The sequence below is a fragment of the Papio anubis genome, chromosome X (assembly GCF_008728515.1).
Source record: "Papio anubis isolate 15944 chromosome X, Panubis1.0, whole genome shotgun sequence".
In the NCBI taxonomy this organism is placed as follows: Eukaryota; Metazoa; Chordata; class Mammalia; order Primates; family Cercopithecidae; genus Papio; species Papio anubis.
In genome coordinates, this window is record NC_044996.1 from 100,467,547 (window position 1) to 100,487,503 (window position 19,957).

Below are 19,957 nucleotides of genomic sequence, written 5' to 3' on the forward strand. Positions count from 1 at the left end.
ACTCTGGCAAATTAATGGAAACAAGGAGTGGGTCATGGGAACCCTGATTTATATAGCCAGTCAGTCAAAAGTTCCGGAGGCCTACACTGGCATCTGAAGTGGGGATAGTCTTGTGAGACTTGGGACTTAGCACTCAATCTGTGGGATCTGAAACTATCTCCAGGTAGATAATGTCACAATTGAACTGAATTAGAGGACACTGGCAGCCACTGCAGAACTGATGGCTTGCCAGGTATGCAGGGGAAAAGCCACACACATTTTGTTACAGAAATGTTCTGTGTTGTGAGAGTATAGGAGGAACTGAGTTTTTTCCTATATCCTCAGACCATTCATTAAAACATGAAGTAGGGGGAAGAGGGAAGAGCCCTCGAAGTAAACTAGCAACAGAAGGGAACATCTTCGATATTAGTCTACAAAAACCCTACAGCTAATATCACATTCAACAGTAAAAATTTAATGTTTTCCCCCCAAAGAAACAAAACAAGGATGTCCCCTTCCATTCCTTGCCAGTACAACAAGGCAAGAAAAAGACTAATCGGCATCCACAAATAAGAAAACAAAAAATAAAATTTTCTTTATTTGCAGACAGCATAATGTATCTAGAAAATCCTATCTTGAGCAACACGACTAAAACAATATAATTTAGTAAGACAGTAGGATACTAGATCAGTATGCAATAATAAAAATGTTCCTACATAATCGCAATAAAACAATTGGAAATAAAATTTTACAACCACTCCAATCACAATAGCATCAAAAAAAAAAAAACCTCAAAACATATGTGATAAACACTATGAAGTATTGCTGTAGGGTCTTAAAGAAGGCTAAATAGAGGGCGAAATACGCCATATTCACGAACAAGCAAATACAATATTACTGAAGACAAATTCTTCCTAACTTAGCACATGTAGTTCCAATATAATCCTAGCAGAATTATACTGGATTATACTGTTTCTGCACTTTATATGGAAAGGCAAAAGACCTAGAAAAACCAAAGCAATTTTGAAAAAGAATACAGGGAATTGGGGGCCGGGCACGGGCAGTGGTTCATGCCTATAATCCCAACACTCTGGGAGGCAGAGGCAGGCGGATCACGATGTCAGGAGATCGAGACCATCCTGGCCAACACGGTGAAACCCTGTCTCTACTAAAATACAAAAAATTAGCCGGGCGTGGTGGCGCAGGCCTGTAGTTCCAGCTACTGGGGAGGCTGAGGTTGCAGTGAGCCAAGATCGTGCCACTGCACTCCAGCCTGGGTGACAGAGAGAGACTCCATCTCAAAAAAAAAAAAAAAAAAGGAAAGAAAAGAGGACAGGAAAGAGGAAATGGTAGATTTTGAAAGTGTAGTCTTTTCAACAAATAACGCTGGAAAAACTGGGTAGCTATTTGGGGGAAGGGGAGGACCACTGATACTATCTCACATCATAAACAGCTTGAAATGTATCGCAGGCCGAAACAGAATTTAAAAGGTGAGAAATCTTTTATGATCTTGGGATACACAAAGATTTCCTAGCACAAAAAGCACAAGCTGTAAAAGAAAAAAAAAAAAAAGTAATTAAATGGACCTCATTGAAACAATAAACATTTGCTCTTCAAAAGACACTAGTAAGAAAATGAAAAGACAACCAGAGACTAACAATTCCAAAACAAGTATCAGACAAAGGGCGTTTATTCAGAGTATATAAAGAACCCATAAAACTCAAAGAAGAAGAAGATGAGGAAGAACAACAGGAAGGAAAGCAAGAAGAGAAAGAAAGAAAAGAAAGAAAGAAGGGAGGAGGAAGGGAGGGAGGGAGGGAAGGAGAATAGGTAGACGGTAAAGTTAAAAAGACTGAGGAGGAAAGAAAGAAAATAAGAAAGAAGAAAAAACAAGAATGGGCAGATGGGCTAAAGTTAAAAAGACTGACAATACCAAGTGCTAACGAAGATTTGGAACATTTGAAATCTCATTCATTGCTGGTTAGAATATGAAATGGTATAACCACTTTGAAAAGGATTGACAGTTACACCTAAAACTGCAAAGCAATTCAGCATTCCTAAATCATATATACCAAGACAAATGAAATCCTATGTCCACACAAAGACAAATAATATTCACAGAACTTTATTCATAATAACCAAAAGCTGAAAACAATCCAATCAACTGATAAACAGAAAAACTGTGGCATATCCATTCTATGAAATCCTACTTAACAATGAAAAACAACACACTACTGATACAACATGGATGAATCTCAATAAAAGCATGCCAAATGAAAGTTATCAAAAACAAAAAGAATATATGCTGTTTAAACCCCATTACATGATATTCCAGAACAGACAAAACTAGAGGGATGAAAGCAGGTAAGTGGTTGCCTGGGACCAGAGATCAAGAGTAGGAAAATGGCACAAGGAAACACTTTGGATAATGGAAATGTTTTGTATCTTGATTATGGTAATGGTTATACAACTATTTAAGTTGTCAAATCTCAAATAATGTAAATCATATCTCAAAAAATGCTTAAAACAATGTTAAATTTTATCTCAAAAAAGCTACAGAAAATAAATTATCAGGTATTTTTTGTGAAGCTAGACAAGTTAATTAGAAAGTTTATTTGAAAAAACAAGCCACCAAGGACAGCCAGGAAAATCCTAGAAGCAAGAACAGTAGGGAAAGGGTGCCCTAGCACTACCATACATTAAAACATATTATAAAATCTCTCTAAGTAAAATACTTTTGTATTAGTTCATGAACAAAACATGCCACAAAATTCACAGACAAAACTGCATATGAATATTTAGTATACAATTAAGGCAACACCTCAAATCAGTAGAGGAAAAAATGAATTTTTAAAAAATTTATCTTTGGGATAACTAGCCATAAGATAAAAGATAATCTTAAATATTGTTCACACTATAAGTCAAGGATAAAATCCAAATGGATCAGAAATTTAAATGTCAAATATTAAACCATTCAAGTACTGAAAGAAAATGTGGGTGAATTTCTCTAACACCTGGGAATGAGGAAAAAAACCCATCCTATGATTCAAAACATAAGGGCAATGTAGAAAACTGATCAATCTGACTACATAGAAATAGAAAACTTCTGCACAGACAAAAACAAACACACAAAAGCAAAGCAAAACAACAAATCTCAAACTGGGCAATAGTAGCTTCAACTAATATTACAGATAAAGGATAAATATGCCTAATATATATAATATAGATACGTAAAACAGTAAAACAATGACCTAAAAAAAAATGGGCGACAGACATGAACAAATATTTCAAAGAAAAAGAAATTCAAATAGTCTTTACACTTCAATTTTTAAAAAGTTCAATATCACTAACAACTAAGAAAATGTAAATTTAAATTATAATAAAATACCATTTCTCACCTATCAAACTGGCAAGTCTGCTGACAAAAAGGTTCTTGACTAAGATCAAGAAGAAACAAACACTTGCATACATTGTTGAAATAAATGCAAATGGTTCAATCCCAAAGGAGTAAATACCCTTCAACACAACGATCCCACTTTTAAAGGAATCTATACTAAAGAATCACTAACAAAACTATTAAAAGACAGGCCAAGTGCAGTGGCTCACACCTGTAATCCCAACACTTTGGGAGGCTGAGGTGGGAGAATTAGTTGAGGCCAGTAATTGAGTTTGAGACCAGCCTGGGTAATATACTGAGATTCTATCTCTGCAAAAAAAAATTTAAAAATTAGCTGAGCATGGTGGTGTGCACCTGCAGTCCCAGCTCCTCGAGAGGCTGAGGCAGGAGGATTCATTTGAGTCCAGGAATTCAAGGCCGCAGTGAGCTCTGATTGCACCACTGCACTCCACCCTGTGCAACAGAGCAAGACCTTATCTCTAAAAAACTATATATGGAGAAAGAGACACTTTTACTAGACTATTTACTGCAGCACTCTGTAAAAGCAAAGCACTGAAGCACCTGATTAAATAAACTATGGAGTAAGTCTTCATGACCTTGAGTTAGGCAAAGATTTCTTACGTACAACAGTAAAAACACAAGAAATAAAAAGTTGTTATAAAGTCGATAAATTGGACTTCATCAAAGTTTAAAACTTTATTTTCTACCCCACTAGGCACACTAAAAAACTAGTACACTCAAAAAGTAGGTAATTACAAGTGTTGAGTAGGATACAGAGAAACTGGAACCCTCACACCATTACTGGCAGGGATGTAAAATGGTACAGACATAGGGAAAAAAAGTTCTGGCAATTTCTCAAAATGCTTAACATAGATTTACCCTATAATCCAACAATTCCATTTCTGAGTACCTACCCAAGAAAACTGAAAATATTATGTCACACAAAAACCTGTACACAAATGTTCACAACAGTATTATTCACAATAGCCAAAAAGTGGAAACAACCCAAATGCCCATCAATTGATGAAAGGATAAACAAACTGTGGTATACTGATTCAACGGAATACAGTGAGCCCTTTGTATCCATGGGTTCCGCATCTGCGGATCAAAAGTATTCAGGAAAAATATAACAATACAATAATAAAAAATAATACAAACTAAAAAGCAATACAGTATAGCAATCAATTACACAGCATTCACATTTTATTAGGTATTTTAAGTAATCTAGAAATGATTTAAAGTATACGGGATGATGCATAGAGGTGATACACAAATACTTTATCATTTAATATAAGGAACTTGAGCATCCATGGATGTTGGTATCCATGAGGGGTCCTGAAACCAATCCCCCACAGATACTGAGGGGTGACTATATTATCAGGAAATAAAGAATAAAATATTCATGCTACAACATATATGAACCTTGACAACATATGCTAAGTTAAAGAAGCCAGCCACAAAAGACCATATATTATATGATTCCATTTACATGAAATATCCAGAAAAGACAAATATATAAAAGACAGAAAGTAGACTGATGGTTGCCAGGGCTGGGGATATACATGAGGTTCCATTCCAGGGAGATAAATAAGACTGTGATGATGGCTGTGACGCAGGATTTTTTGCCCCTTAGCTGAGCTAATCTGGGTTTTTGTCTCACAACCAGGAAGAATGAGGCATGCAAACACACTGAAGGGTGAGGAAGACAAAATTTATTAAGCAAAAGGAAAGCTATCAGCAAAGAAAGGGGGTCCTGCCAGTAGGTTTCCACCTCACAAACTGAATACCAGGGCCCCAGCACGCGAGCTGAAGAGGCCAGGATCCTCCCCTGTATAAGGTGCAAATTCTTGGTGGCTCCACCCTGTTCCCCCAGTGCATGGGGACCTCCAGTCCACTGCAGGCATGCCCAGGAAAGTCCCCTGTGCAGGTTCCCTTATCTGCAGAAAACATCTGGTGTAAACACTTGTGGGCTGGGTGGATCAGTGATTCTCCAGGGACCCTTCCCTATCTGTTGAGACCTTTGTCTGCCTCCTCCCTCTATCAGCTGCACAGCTCTGAAAATTTACCAAAAATCACTGATTTGTATAGTTAAAACAGCCAAATTTTATAGCATGTGAATTATACTTTGATAAAGCTTTAAAAAAACATAAGCCAGAGATTAGAGAAGATATTTTCAAAAGACTTAGGAAAAAAAAATTATAGATATAGATATAGATATCTAAAATCTCTACATAGTGTTCTCAAAATCTCTGTATAGGCTGACTATCGAAGGGCTTTCCCAGACAAAGCCAGTCTATATAAGACTGGAATAAGTACCTACTTCAAAAAGAAAGATAAACTAACCAATAGAAAAATAAAATCCACAAAAAATCTGAAATGGCAATTCAGATTAAAAAAAAAAAAACAAACAAACAAACTCACTGCTCAATAAACTTAAAAGTAAACATGATGTAGAAGATAATGCTTAATTTAATCACTGCTTAAATTAAGATAAGTAAGCGTATGATTCATTGTTTCACTGCTATGCACAGTCTTTCATTTAGGTAGGTCTTCTAAAAAAAGTTAGGTTCAGCTCTCCTCAAAGCTCCAATTATAAACAGAATACACCAAGAAAGAGTTTATCATAATTTTCCCATTACACCTTCCCATTTTAGCTTGATATACACATCTTCAGCCTTCTTTTACTCCCAGGTACCAACTTTAGAAAAGAAAACCAAGGAATCATTTTGTTATTGTTATTTGTTTAGTTTTGCTTGATTTTTACTTATCACAATTCCATTATATTTGACCAGTAAAATGTGTCAGAGGTATCTAATTCTTTTTTTTTTTTTTTTCTGAGACGTTGTCTTGCTCTGTCGCCCAGGCTGGAGTGCAGTGGCCGGATCTCAGCTCACTGCAAGCTCCGCCTCCCGGGTTCACGCCCTGATACTGCCTCAGCCTCCCGAGTAGCTGGGACTACAGGCGCCAGCCACCACGCCCGGCTAATTTTTTTGTATTTTTAGTAGAGACGGGGTTTCACCATGTCAGCCAGGATGGTCTCGATCTCTTGACCTCGTGATCCACCCGCCTCAGCCTCCCAAAGTGCTGGGATTACAGGCGTGAGCCACTGCGCCCGGCCTCTAATTCTTAATAAAATACAAGGAGATTCACATAAGACGGCACAAACATAAATAATACTCTCAACCCTTTTCCAATACCTTTCCCCTAGAAGCAATATTTTAAGTAATTAACCAAAAAAGGCAAGAGTTCAATTTATTTTGAATATAACTGGCAATAATCTGCCCAAAACACAAACATGAAATCAGCATGCAAATATGCACTAACCTTCCAGTAGTCAGACTGTAAACTGTAGTACCTCTGGTATGCAGATAATGCTGAAAGAAGGAAAATAATTTTGAGTCATAATTATGTCTCACTTTAAAGTCAATAATATACTTAACAAGCATTATAACAAGATTCCCACCACACCCACCTCCCAGTAGACAGTGATAGTTCAAACCAAACAACTTAAAATTCTGGGCCCCCCTCAGGAGTTCAAGAACGTAAAACCATGGTCAAATCTCATATCTGCAGTTGAACAGCATCTAGGCTAAACCCTTAGATCAACTTGACCTTCCTCAAAGATCAAAATCAAATGGTAAAGGATTAAGATTTTCCAAGGCGACTCCAGAATGTGCTAGATCATTTGTTCTCACAAGAGACCTCACTTCCAAGAATGGCTAACAACTCGACCACCTCAAAGAGCAAAAGAACTATTTCTTCTGTGATGCTTCCTTTCCTGCAATCAACAAAAAACTTACCCCCTAATTACCTTTCTCAACCTCAATTACAAAATAGGACATTACAAAATAGGACAACCCACCCACCAAAACCATCTTTAGGCATAAAAGGTTCTGAAAAACTTAAAAGTAGTTCTTGTCAACCTCAAAATTCAGTGAAGTGAACATAAAAAAGTAAAGTGAAAATTACGTACATTACAATTGGTAGAGAGTGCCCTTCTTAAAACACAAAACACTGACGAATAAACCCCATCCCATACCAATTAAATCAGAATCTCTTAGGGCAGGAGGCTAAGCACTTATTTGATCCTACAAGTACAGGTATGACTGAGGGACACCCTAAAGACAAAGGCAGTAAAATGGACACTGAAGCAGGCTTAAAAAGTGACAGCAGCTCAGATACATTCTAATATGCTGGGGATGTTTAGAGATGAACCAATTTATACATTTTAGACATGGTACAATAGAAGCAAATTGCAAACATTACGAGAAACTCTTTCATAAAATTAAAGAGGCAAAGAGAGTTCAGAAAAAAATTAGACATAATGAAGAGAACTTGCTCAATTGGATATTGGAATTACCATAAAGTTGTAAGAAATGGAATAGAAAAGAACTGAAAGCCCCAAATGAGAACTTGATACATGTAGGAATTAGCACAGTAAACAGGTGGCATTTTCAATCAGTGGGGTGTTAATAATGTAACCAGCACCCAAGTATTTATAAGTAAGCAAAAAAGTAAAATTTGTAACTCAAATCATATACTAAAATAATTCAAATAATACATTAAAGAGTTAGATTAAAAAAGAAGCCCATAAAACTACCAGATGAAAACGTGGGGAATAATATTTTTCTGATCAGCTACAAAAGGATTTTTTAACTTGTGGTTTACAATTCACAATCTAAGATATGGAAGACCAGGATAAAAACTATTTGAGAAGCAACTGGCTCCCTCAACTCTCTCACTCAACACTTGATGTTGTTTAGGCAATCTGACCGAAAAAATACAGAGATTCTCCATCAAAAGGCCATGGAAATCATATTCAGAGATCCGCAATCACATGCTCAGAGCCTCCAGTTCTCAATTATTCCAATCATGAAATATGGACAGCTAAGAATTATCAGACATCTAAAGAAAGCCTCTAACCAAGAAGAAACTAACACAAACACAAAAAAAGACAACCTAAAACAAAAAATAGTGACTACTATGCAGGAGAAAATATATTTCAAAAAATTCTTACTAGTCTTAGATAAGCGAAAATATTGTTTTCATTGAGGGAGGTGGAGAGTTGGAAAGGGGGTGTGTGCAGGAGAACAAACAGGATGCTATAGAAAAAAATTAAATTCAGTAAATTAAAGTATGATAGGAGAAATGCATAATTCAATAAAAAGATTAAAATGAAATTTGAAGAAATTTCTCAAAAAAATAAACAAAAAGGACAAAAACGGAAAATTAGAAAAATTGTGTCCTGGAGGTCTAACATATCAATAATAGAGTCCCAAAAAGAAAGAATAAAAGGAAAAAAGAAAATTCAGGAAATAATTCCAAAAAAATTCCCAGAAAAGAAGGCTATGAGTTGGTAGTTTGAAGGGTCCTACAACAGATGTATAATTCTAAAAATAAGGCAATAGAACAATGTTTTCAAAATTCTGAAGGAAAATTATTTCCAACCTAAAATTATATATCCAGTCAAATGATCTATTAAGAGGGTAGAATAAAGGTATTTTCAGATACGCAAAGTCTCCAAAGAAAATTATCTCCCAAATACCTTTCCTGAAGAAAAATCTGATAAATATGCTCCCCTTAAAGGAGAGTATATACCAAGAAAGAAGAAGATATGGTCTACTGAAAGCAGGAGACACAACAGATACAAGAGGCCATGGGAATACCCAAGATGAAGAAAAAGGGTGATCCCAGGACAGCAGCTATGCCCCAGATCCAAGTCACTGAGGCTTATCATTAAAATTATTGTAACCTCTTCTCAACCTGAGGACCAAGTATCCAGATAAACCTGGCCCAGATTCTTAACTGGGTTTGGCTTTTTCTTGACCATGTTCTGATAAAGTTTATATATTCTCCCCTCTATGTTCTACAAAATAGATGATGTGAAGGCTCCCAGAAGTGTTAAGTGTTCTGCTTTGATTTACTTTTTTTTTTTTTTTTTTTTTTTTGAGATGGGGTCTCACTCTGTTACCCAGGCTGGCGTGATCTTGGCTCACTGCAACCTCCGCCTCCCAGGTTCAAGCAATTCTCCTGCCTCAGCCTCCTGAGCAGCTGGGATTACAGGCGCTTGCCACCATGCCCGGCTAATTTTTGTATTTTAGTAGAGGCGAGGTTTCCCCATGTTAGCCAGGCTGGTCTTGAACTCCTGACCTCAAGTGATCCGCCCGCCTCAGCATCCCAAAGTGTTGGGATTACAGGCGTGAGCCACCAGGCCCGGCCTGATTTGACTTACTTCTGAATAACCCACTCTCTCTGATCATATTTCTGACTAGATTTTCCTGGTTCATATTGGTCATGTCACATGTCCTAATTATGGGTATTATGTTTGCCAAGAGTCACACATGCCCCAGCACACTGCCTTCCCCAAAAGTGGCTCTTGTAAACTGTTGAGGAACCAGAAGCCACACTATTAACACTAGAGTCTCTTGTTTAGTTTTACTTCTCCTAAGAGCCTCCTCTAATAGTGACAATATGGCCCCTTCCTTACATAGCTATATTCGTGCCTGTTATTCAGCTTTCCAAAGATAAACAATACCTTGTTCAGGGATACTTTTATCAGTGAAGAAAGAAAGAAAGAGAGAGAGAGAGAGAGAGAGAGAGAGAGAGAGGAAGGGAAGGGAAGAAAGAGAAAGAAAGAGAAAGAGAGAAAAGAAAAAAGAAAAGAAAAGAAAAAAAGAAAAGCAAGAGAACACTGAACGTCACAGCCAGGCATAGGTTACACCTACAAAGGAAGGGAAGAGGATGCAATTGGAGAGAACACAAGCTGGTGGTAGCAGTACCATTCTATTTCTTAACTTCTAGAGTAGGAAGACAGGTGTCAATTTTAATAGTCTTTAAACCATATATAGGTTTTTAGACATTCTACTTAAGTATAATACACTGCTCAATTTAAGGATCGGAAACTAGCAAAAAAACATTTTGCAACATACTGCATGTTACCCTTCACTAGTGACCAAGTTGTTTCTTCAACAAAGCAGTAAATAAAACATTATCTTCTGATTATACACGTTGGGGACAAACCGCCCCAAAAAAGCTTCTTGGTACTGTCGACACTCCCCCCAAACTCCTCCATACTGCCCACCCCTCCCCTTAATGCAACTCTTCTCTGCGCCATTCACCCTTCCCCCAAGCCTCTTTACATTTCTAAGCCCTTATCCAGGTGCCGCAGTGGAGCCAGCGGACTTCCCTTATCAAACCTTGCTGCAATAAGCAAACCCCAATTACAAACCATCCAGGACCACACAGGGGGAGGTCATGAGAAGCATAAACAAACTTTACCTATACCCTCCTGTAAGTTCCTTCATCTAGCTGTTCCCATAAACGTCACAAGCTGATATATGGCAAAGTTAACCAACTAACGACCCCAGGGTCTCTCTCCCCCATATAAACCCCTCATTTTGTAAGCTCAGGGCTGCCTCCTCTGTCTGTGCTGGAGCAGCCGGCAGGTTCAATAAACTTACTCGCCTGACTTTGGGTCTATTCTTCCTTTCTCTCGGCTGACCTTACAGTATATGAGATGCTGAATAAAAGAAGATATACCAAAAATGGAAGTTAATGTTTACTAAAATTCTATATGAAATGTTTTCATTTTATTGTAAATCACCAAAATATATGTATCATATAAAGAACATTCTGAATATATTCAAATTACAGAAACATTACCCAAAAACATCATCACGTATTTGAAAAAGTAACTTTTACATATGAATAATGCTCATCTTTTTTGCATAAAGATGATGTCAACCAACCTATCATTGGAAGGACGTTAGGCTATGAGAAATTTTGCCAGTTGTGGTGAAGAACTGGTTTTTAAGCCATCCCCCATTTCCTAGTTCTTCATGCATGAGGTCATTAATTAATGATCTTCTAAAAAGAAAAACAAACTAAACTATCAAACTAGCTGTAGAAAAAAAAATAGTCAAGCAAGAGTTTGTGTAGTCAATGGTGTGGCTGATATTTTCACATTCATTTCTAACCACACTCTCAATCCCCATTATTGATTTGAAAAGGTTATTGGTTTCCTGGCAATCTCAGTGATTGTTTTAGTCCAGAAATGGGCACATGAGTTCAGGCAGCCCAATCACCACTGATTTATAGATGGCAGACGTGAAAAAGGTTCTTTCTACTAATGCATGTGAACAAGGAAGCATATATTACCAACTGCCACCACAAGGGAACTATCTTGGGATGAAGCCCACAGAAGAACAGACTGAAAAGTAACTGGATCCTTCTAGACTTTAAACCATGCCTGGAGAAAAATTCACCTATGAACTTCCTATTATGTGAGGTAATAAATGTCCTTACTGTTTATGCTAGAATCATGTATTTAATACTTGTGCCTAAAAACATTCTGAACAGAAGACTTGGTCCCTGACAATTTTGTGCAGTCACCATATCAAACCCGGAGATTGCCCTTTTAACGATATTACAGAATTTCCACAAATTTGGAGGGCATACTGTCAATAATTTGATTAATTATATATATCATCTGGCTTCATAAAATTATCTTTCAGGATTAGGGAACCTTTAAAAAGATAGTATGATGTCTTTTGAAGCAAATAAAACTGAAGTATAAGAACTCCACGTGATGTGAAAAGATGTTACCAAAAAAACCCCAAAGAAATAAAAAATTAAAGAGAAAAAACAAAAAAATTTTAAAAAGAAGTCCATGTAATTATCAGTTGGGAGAAACATGGCATCCATACAAAAACATGGTGAACTGAGAAATAAATATGAATGCTCAAATTCAAAGTCACAAAGTTAATACTCTAAATGGCAGGAACAGATTTGTAACTCAGCCATTTCTTCCATGAGCATTTGTTCCATTTTTTCCATGAGCGATCTTTCTACTCGTGTACACATTTTATCAACAATTATACTCTACCCTCATTATGCTTAGCATCTTATTTTAAGAAAAATCTTAACACGCTGTTTCTTAATCAGAAAAAAAATCATTAAAACTCTAAAGATGCAGTATACAAGTACCCATCACCTCACCAGAGTCTCTCTAGTAAAATCCTTTTGACCAAAGCACAATCCTACTCTCTAGTAAAATTTTACTCTCTAGCAAAATTCTTTTGACCAAAGCACAACCACGTTAAAGATTTCTAATCTAATCTAACGTTAGATTAGAAATCTTTAACGTGGTTATCCATAAAAAAAATTCCTAGTCTACTGTAACTAGAATTTTCTAAAGTCCTTAATACAGAATGAGGGAAATCATTTATTTGGACATCCTCATATAATGCTTAAAACCTGTTTTAGAATGCTTACAGAAAATGGATTAAAAATTTGACAATTCTGGAGAAGCCAAACAAAATCTATGATTGGAAAACACATGTTTCATGTTCTTATACTATAAATATTCCAGGATAGAGTACTGTCATTCGACCCACAAAAGACAAAACGAGAAAGAAAACTCTCAAAGCTCTAACTTAAGGCTTCTCCACATTGGCAGCTCTTGGCATGTAACTTGCCCTGGCCATTTGTAACTGCTTAAGAATTGAAACAACCAAAGCATATTTTGCCCAAGTGACAGAAATGCAACAAATGACCAATTACTTGAGGGAAGGAAGAATGGAAGAAAAATCTACCACTGGCTAGAATTTCAGGGAACTTATAATGGGGAAAACTTCCAGCTAAAAAATACAAAGAAACAATTTTTAAGAGTTTCAAGGTTTTCATATTAATGTCAGGAATGATTATTACACTCCTCTAATTTTTTACTTCTGAAGTTCTTACTGTCTATCCTTTAAGTCTCTCGCCTCATAATTTCTATCTGTTTATAATTTTGCTGTATACTTTGAAGTAATCTGCTACCTGATTTTTTGAGACGGAGTTTCGCTCTTACTATCCAGGCTGGAGGGCAATGGCGCGATCTCAGCTCACCACAACCTCTGCCTACTGTGTTCAAGCGATTCTCCTGCCTTAGCCTCCCGAGTAGCAGGGATTACAGGCATGCACCACCACGCCCTGTTAATTTTGTATTTTTAGTAGAGACGGTATTTCTCCATGTTGGTCAGGCTGGTCTAGAGTTCCCGACCTCAGGTGATCTGCCCGCCTTGGCCTCCCAAAGTGCTGGGATTACAGGCGTGAGCCATTGTGCCCAGCTGCTACCTGATTTTCTAATCAACTCATTTAACTCAGTGACTCTCTTCGCCTACAATTTACCACATATTTAAAGACATTTACACATATTTTCTATTAACTGCTCCTAAGATCCATCACATATATTCATCTAAATATATACGCTTGTGCTTCAGCCCAGGGTTCTGTATCTCTCAGGTTGTCCTCCAACCCGAAGAAGTGAAATCACTGCATCATCTCCATGGTTTAAGGCTTATAAACTGTCTGAGAGCCCCATCAGCCAATTTGGCTTAGGAGGTTCATAGGTTAGTTTCAGAGTTAGGAGTAGAAAGGAGGTATAGTAGACACTGTAAAGAAGCACTCACATCCCATTTCAAGAAAGAACTGCTGGGAATCCTGCTTGCTGAAAGCCTCTATCTGTGAGATTCTACAGAAGCTGCCTGAGTTGCAGAGAGCCAACTTGTCCCTGGTCACAATTCTTCTCAGGCTGGCCCATGTTCAATATGGAATAATTGGAGTATAAAGGCCTGGCTATCTTGGCCCAACTTGGTATAGCTCTCAAGGGCCATTCTGGCTCCAGAGCTTCCCAGGAAGTTAGTAAAGGTTGTCACAGCTTAATTTCTCCTTCTGTCCAATACTGGTTCTATCCTCCACCTTCCCAAGCTGTTGAACATAAAGGAAACTCCTTACTGAGGAATATAACAACAATAGGCTGACTGCATTGAGCCTCCATTTTCCCACAATCCCCTATCTAATTACTATTTTAAGACTTAAAATAAATTCCTACAAACAAAGTGACCAAATAAAGTGACAGCATATTTTTTTAAACTATTCATTCATATCACCAGCCAGAAAGGCTAAGAAAATATTTTACAAAGCCTTTTTTTCCTTCTGCATCAAATTCATCTGGAATGACAGAAAAGATAAATGATTACCAAATTATACCATCTTCAGACCAAAATTATTTTTTGGAATTCTTGTAAGACAGAAAGTAGATGAGAGCAAAATGACAACTAAGGGTAAGAAAAACCACAGCCCAAAACACACACAAAAGAGGTTCTACCATTTTCTACTATAGAAATAGAAGCCTTTTTTTTTTTTAAAGGAACTAAACTCAAGAGAAATGACAAGCTCAGAAAACTTTACACAGAAAAGATGACTATGAATCAGGGCAAAGAATTACAGGGCTGTCTTCAGAAAAACAAGGCCAATAAGTCTCCTATGTACATATACCTGAGCAGTTCACTCACAGAATTACATGTTTACTATATGGTTTACTCCCAGGAAGTTATGGTTTATAACGTGTTCTCTAAAAAGAAATGTCTATTTGCCCAGGGTTAGTAGTTCTCTAATCCTGTACTAGTTCCAAAGAGAGGAGGAGGAAGCAGCCAAAGGTAACAAATGTCTCTATAAACAGGTAATCTTGAGGGTATGAGTATGTGTTGGAGAGGAAGGGAGAGGGCTACTAGAGACCGATTCTAGTTTTGGACTTGCAGAAAGACGATGAAGAAAACAGATAAAGAATTCATTTTAAGTGGAAACATGCCTTAAAAAGCCTCAAAAAGGATTTTAAAAAATACCAAAACACATCTAGGAAACAGAAAACCACCAGCTTGAAATGTTAAAATATACTGAATACATTTGCATACCCCTGCACCCATTTTCTCCTACACATTATGTCCAGGTCATCTACACAACACAAAACGAAGCACATGTTTTCAAGGACTTAAATCCTTAGATTATCCTTCTCTCACCTTACTAGATTACTCACACCAGCTAGTTTGCTAACACAGTCTAGTTGCCACATGCCCTCCCTTCCAAAAAAGAAAACACATATCCAAGATGAATCTCCCTGGATTCATTACCTTCATAACCAAAATTTTTATAAGTAGCCACGCATGGTGGCTCACACCTGTAATCTCAACACTTGGGAGGCTGAGGCAGGAGGATTGCTGGAGCCCAGGAGTTCAAGACTAGCCTGGGCAACAAAGCAAGATCTCTGTCTCTACAAAAAGTACAAAAATTAGCTAGGCGTGGTGGCGCACACCTCTAGTTCCAGCTACTCAGGAGGCTGAGGCAGGAGAATCACTTGAGCCCAGGAGTTTGGGGCTGCAGTGAACCATGTTTCTGCCACTGCACTCCAGCCTGGGTGACAAAGCAAGACCCTGTCTCAAAATAAAATAAAATAAATATAAATATATATATATATATGAAAAATAAAGCTATAGTCATAGTCTAACACAGTGGTTGTTAGGAACTAATGCTGGTGGTGCCGCCTTTAAGTTGAAGCAATTGCTCATTTACCATTCAAAAAATCCTAGGGACCTTAAGAATTATGCTAAATCTACTGTCTATGCTCTATAAATAGAACAACAAAGTCTGAATGACAGCACATCTGTTCACAGCACAGTTGATTGAATATTTTCAGCCCATTATTGAGAACTATTGTTCAGAAAAAAGGATTCCTTTCAAAATATTATTGCTCACTGACAATGCACCTAGTTACCCAAGAGCTCTGATGGAGAGGTACAAGCAGATTAATGTTGTTTTCATGCCTGCTAACACAACATCCATTCTGCAGCCTACATCAAGGAGTAATTTTGACTTTCAAGTCTTTTTTTAAAATTTATTTACTTTTTGAAACGGAGTCTCACTCTGTCACCCAGGCTGGAGTGCAATGGCGCGATCTCAGCTCACTGCAACCTCCCCTTCCTGGGTTCAAGTGATTCTCCTGCCTCAGCCTCCTGAGTAGCTGGGACTACAGGCGTGCGCCACCGCATCTGGCGAATTTTTGTATTTTTATTAGAAACAGGGTTTCGCCATGTTAGCCAGATGGGTCTCGACTCTTGACCTCAGGTAATCCACCTACCTAGGCCTCCCAAAGAGCTGGGATTACAGGCGTGAGCCACCGCACTCGGCCTCAAGTCTTATTAAAGTAATATATTTTGTAAGGCTATATAGCTGCCATAAATAGTGACTAATCTCATGGATCTAGGTAGAGTAAATTCAAAGCCTTCTGGCACAGATTCATCATTCTTGATGCCATTAAGAACATTTGAGGTCAAAAGGTTGGGCGCAGTGGCTCACACCTGTAATCCCAGCACTTTGGGAGGCAGAGGTGGGCATATCACGAGGTCAGGATTTCAAGACCAGCCTGGCCAACATGGTGAAGCCCCATCTCTACTAAAAATACAAAAAAAAACCGGGCGTGGTGGCGCATGCCTGTAATCCCAGCTACTTGGGAGGCTGAGGCAGGAGAATCGCTTGAACCCAGGAGGCGGAGGTTGCAGTGAGCTGAGATCACGCCATTGCACTCCAGCCTGGGCAAGAAGAGTGAAACTCCGTCTCAAAAAAAAGAAAAGAAAAAAAAAGAACATTTGAGGTCAAGATACCGACATTAACAGGAGTTTGGAAGAAGCTGATTCCCATCCCTCCCCATAGATGACTTTGAGGGGTTCAAGATTTCAATGGAGGAAGTAACTGCAGATGTGCTGGAAAACAGCAAAAGAAATAGAATTAGAAGTGCAGCCTGAATGGATAAGAAACTGCTTCTTATAGATGAGCAAAGAAAGTAGTTTCTTTAAAAAAGAGAAAGACAGAGAGAGAGAGAGAGAGAAAGAGAGAGAGAGAGAGAGAGAGAGGACCTTGTCACCCTGGCTGGAGTGCAGTGATATGATCCCAGCTCACCATTGCCTCAACCTCCCAGGTTCAAGTGTTCCTCCCACTTCAGCCTCCAGGGTAGTTGCATGCCATCATACTCAGCTAATTTTTTTTTTTTTTTTTTTAAGATACGGGGTCTCACTATGTTGTCCAGGCTGGTCTTGAACTCCTGGGCTCAAGTAATCCTCCTGCCTTGGCCTCCCAAAATGCTGGAATTACAGGCATGAGCCACTGTGCCTGGCCAAAAGGAGTTTCTTGAAATGGAATCTACTCCTAATAAAGGTGCTGTGAACATTGTGGAAATGATAACAACGAATTTAGAATACTACGTAAACTTAGTTAACAGAGCAGTGGCAGGGTTTGAGAGGACTGACTCCAGTTTTGAAAGAAGCTCTACTGTGAGTAAAATGCTTTCAAACAGCATCACATGCCACAGAGAAACCTTTCATAAAAGGAAGAGTCCACTGATGCAACAAAGTTCAATGTTTTCTTATTTTAACAAACTGCCACAGCCACCCTAACCTGCAGCAACCACCACCCTGATCATTCAGCAGATATCAACAACGAAGCAAGACCCTCCATCAGCAAAAAGATTACAACTTGCTGAAAGTTCAGTTGATTGTTAGCACTTTTTAGCAAGGAAGTATTTTTTAACTAAAGTATGTACATTTTTTAGACATAATGCTACTGCACACTTACAGTGCAAACATAACTTTTATATGTAATAGGAAACAAAAAAATTTTTGTTTGACTGGTTTTATTACAGTATTCGCAACAAATTGCAGTGGTCTGAAGCCAAACCTGCAATATCTCCCAGGTATGCCTCTATCTATTTTTTGGTACAATAGTTTCCTTTAAGTAAGTTTCCAGTTTTAATGAAAGATAAAATATCTAACGGAGTATTAAGTAATTATTAACACCCATTACCCTGTTGGACTGAAACCATTTCGCTAAGTACTAACCAGTGTCACATAATCTGAAAATCCATGAGGTGTCATCCATCACTTCGTTCCCCCTTTTACAGATTAGACAACAGATACTCAGCGATGTTTATATATAATCTTTTAAAGGTAATGCAGTTGTATATAACAGAGCTGAGCTGAGAAAAAAGCCTAAGTTAAAACCTCACAGAATATGCCTGTCTCAGACTAAAATTGCATTTTCATTAGGAAAACATTCACTTGACCTAACATAAAAGTCGCATAATAAAACATCAATATGAAATACTAACAATCCTTCGCTTTAGCCCTGAAACTATCTGCCAGGTGTTTTGCCCTCTAAACACACTTGTTGAAAACAGGAGTAACACATTCATCCACTCCACATCAAAATGTTCACTATCATCAAAAGGTTAAAATGTTCTTGGCTATAATAATAATTTTCTTTTAATGTGGATTTTTTCTTTGGTATTGGAAGGGCAGGGTTTGGGGGTGCTTTTAACTTCCTGAGTAATGGTCTGAGTTGGCAGCTTGATATCATAAAAAGGGCAAATCTTAGGGGGCTGACTACTTTCAGTTATTTAACTCACTTGTTTCTTAAAGGAAAAACATTTCAAGTAAATTTTAAAAGCTAGTTTTATCCAAGGCTCATCTGTGATCATCTCTCTGTATTACTTATGTTTACAATAACATGGCTAGTTAACGATCAGATTTTCGTTCAAGTATTTTTTAGCTAAAATGGAAATGTTTTAAATAGGATAAAGAAAAATGCTGAGTTTTTCTTACCTTTCCAAAGTATCCATCAATGTACAAATGTCTATATCAAACTAGGTCACTTTCTACTATGGCAAGGCCTTTCAAGGGCAAGGATTTTCACAAGGCAGAACAAAACTGCACTGCACATGCAGGTGGTTTTCACTTTTACTGAATAGCCAACTTATTGATGATTTAGATGGAGTCATATGACATTTTTCCATTTCCATCTACTCTACTTTTCTTTCTCATTGTTTAGTGTGCTCATGCACTTACAATTTCTTAGGAAAGTCCTCTTGATAAAGCACAAATAATTACAATCCAACACATGTATAAATCAAACAATAATGAACAAGAAAAAAATTACCTTTTGGATAATCTTCCAATAAGAGGTTGAAGTGACCTAATTGACAAAAGAAATCAGACTCCACTTTTCCTTCAGCTTTTAAGATTAGAGATTCATAGCAGCGAACAGCCTAGAAATAAAAAAATACAAATATGTAAGCAAAAAATAAAGCCCTAAAAACCTTTCCTCCCCAAGATAATGCATATAGCCTCCATTCAATCACCTAAGAAGTCAATATTGAAAATTTCACTTCTATCTTAGACATATTCAATACAGCATTCTATAGAAGGAACAGCTTCCCTATGTATTTATTAAAAGAGCCACTAGTTATGGCATAAGTACTTTTCCCATTTATACATGGAAACAATACTTGCCAAATAAGATAATGTAGGAGCACTTTGATAATTTTATTCATAAGTTGAAAGTCTAAATTATTACTGTGGTCCCTGTTGATATAAACAAAAATGCTCTCAAATATAAATAATATACATCTTTCCCACAGGTGGGAAGAACTTTATTGAATTATGTGAGATCTCATAGAAACTCTACAGTAATAAAAATACCTAAAATTTACACTGAACTGCTTTTACTGACTTTTTGCCAGAACGTCTACCAGTTTTAAACTACCATATACTGCCCAAACACACCAACTCTATTTTTGATCTTACTTCCTAACTCCAAAACAAGCATATGCTCTCCTTCTCACATTTCCTCCCCCAAAGAAAAAAATAACATTATTTTAACAGTATCAATTAGTTTTTATAACACAGGACAACTGCAGGAGAAAATGAACAACGG

General features: G+C 37.5%; 1 protein-coding gene across 25 annotated transcripts in view; it reads right to left on the reverse strand.

Annotated features, from left to right (window-relative positions):
- The window catches only part of KDM6A (lysine demethylase 6A), a 231,800-nt gene that overhangs the window by 127,157 nt on the left and 84,686 nt on the right, over positions 1-19,957 (reverse strand). For 24 of the 25 annotated variants that reach the window (XR_004180861.1, XR_002519460.2, XM_017953897.3 and 21 more), the window contains exons 3-4: positions 19,181-19,289; positions 6,701-6,750 (exon numbers count right to left, since the gene is read on the reverse strand). Coding sequence is in view for 21 of the 25 variants with exons in the window: in XM_031660982.1 (XP_031516842.1) it covers positions 6,701-6,750; positions 19,181-19,289 (159 nt within the window). In the remaining 4 variants the exon portion in view is untranslated. Of the gene's footprint in view, positions 1-6,700; positions 6,753-19,180; positions 19,290-19,957 lie in introns of those variants that run through there. The other variant, XM_017953896.3, reaches the window with a different exon arrangement.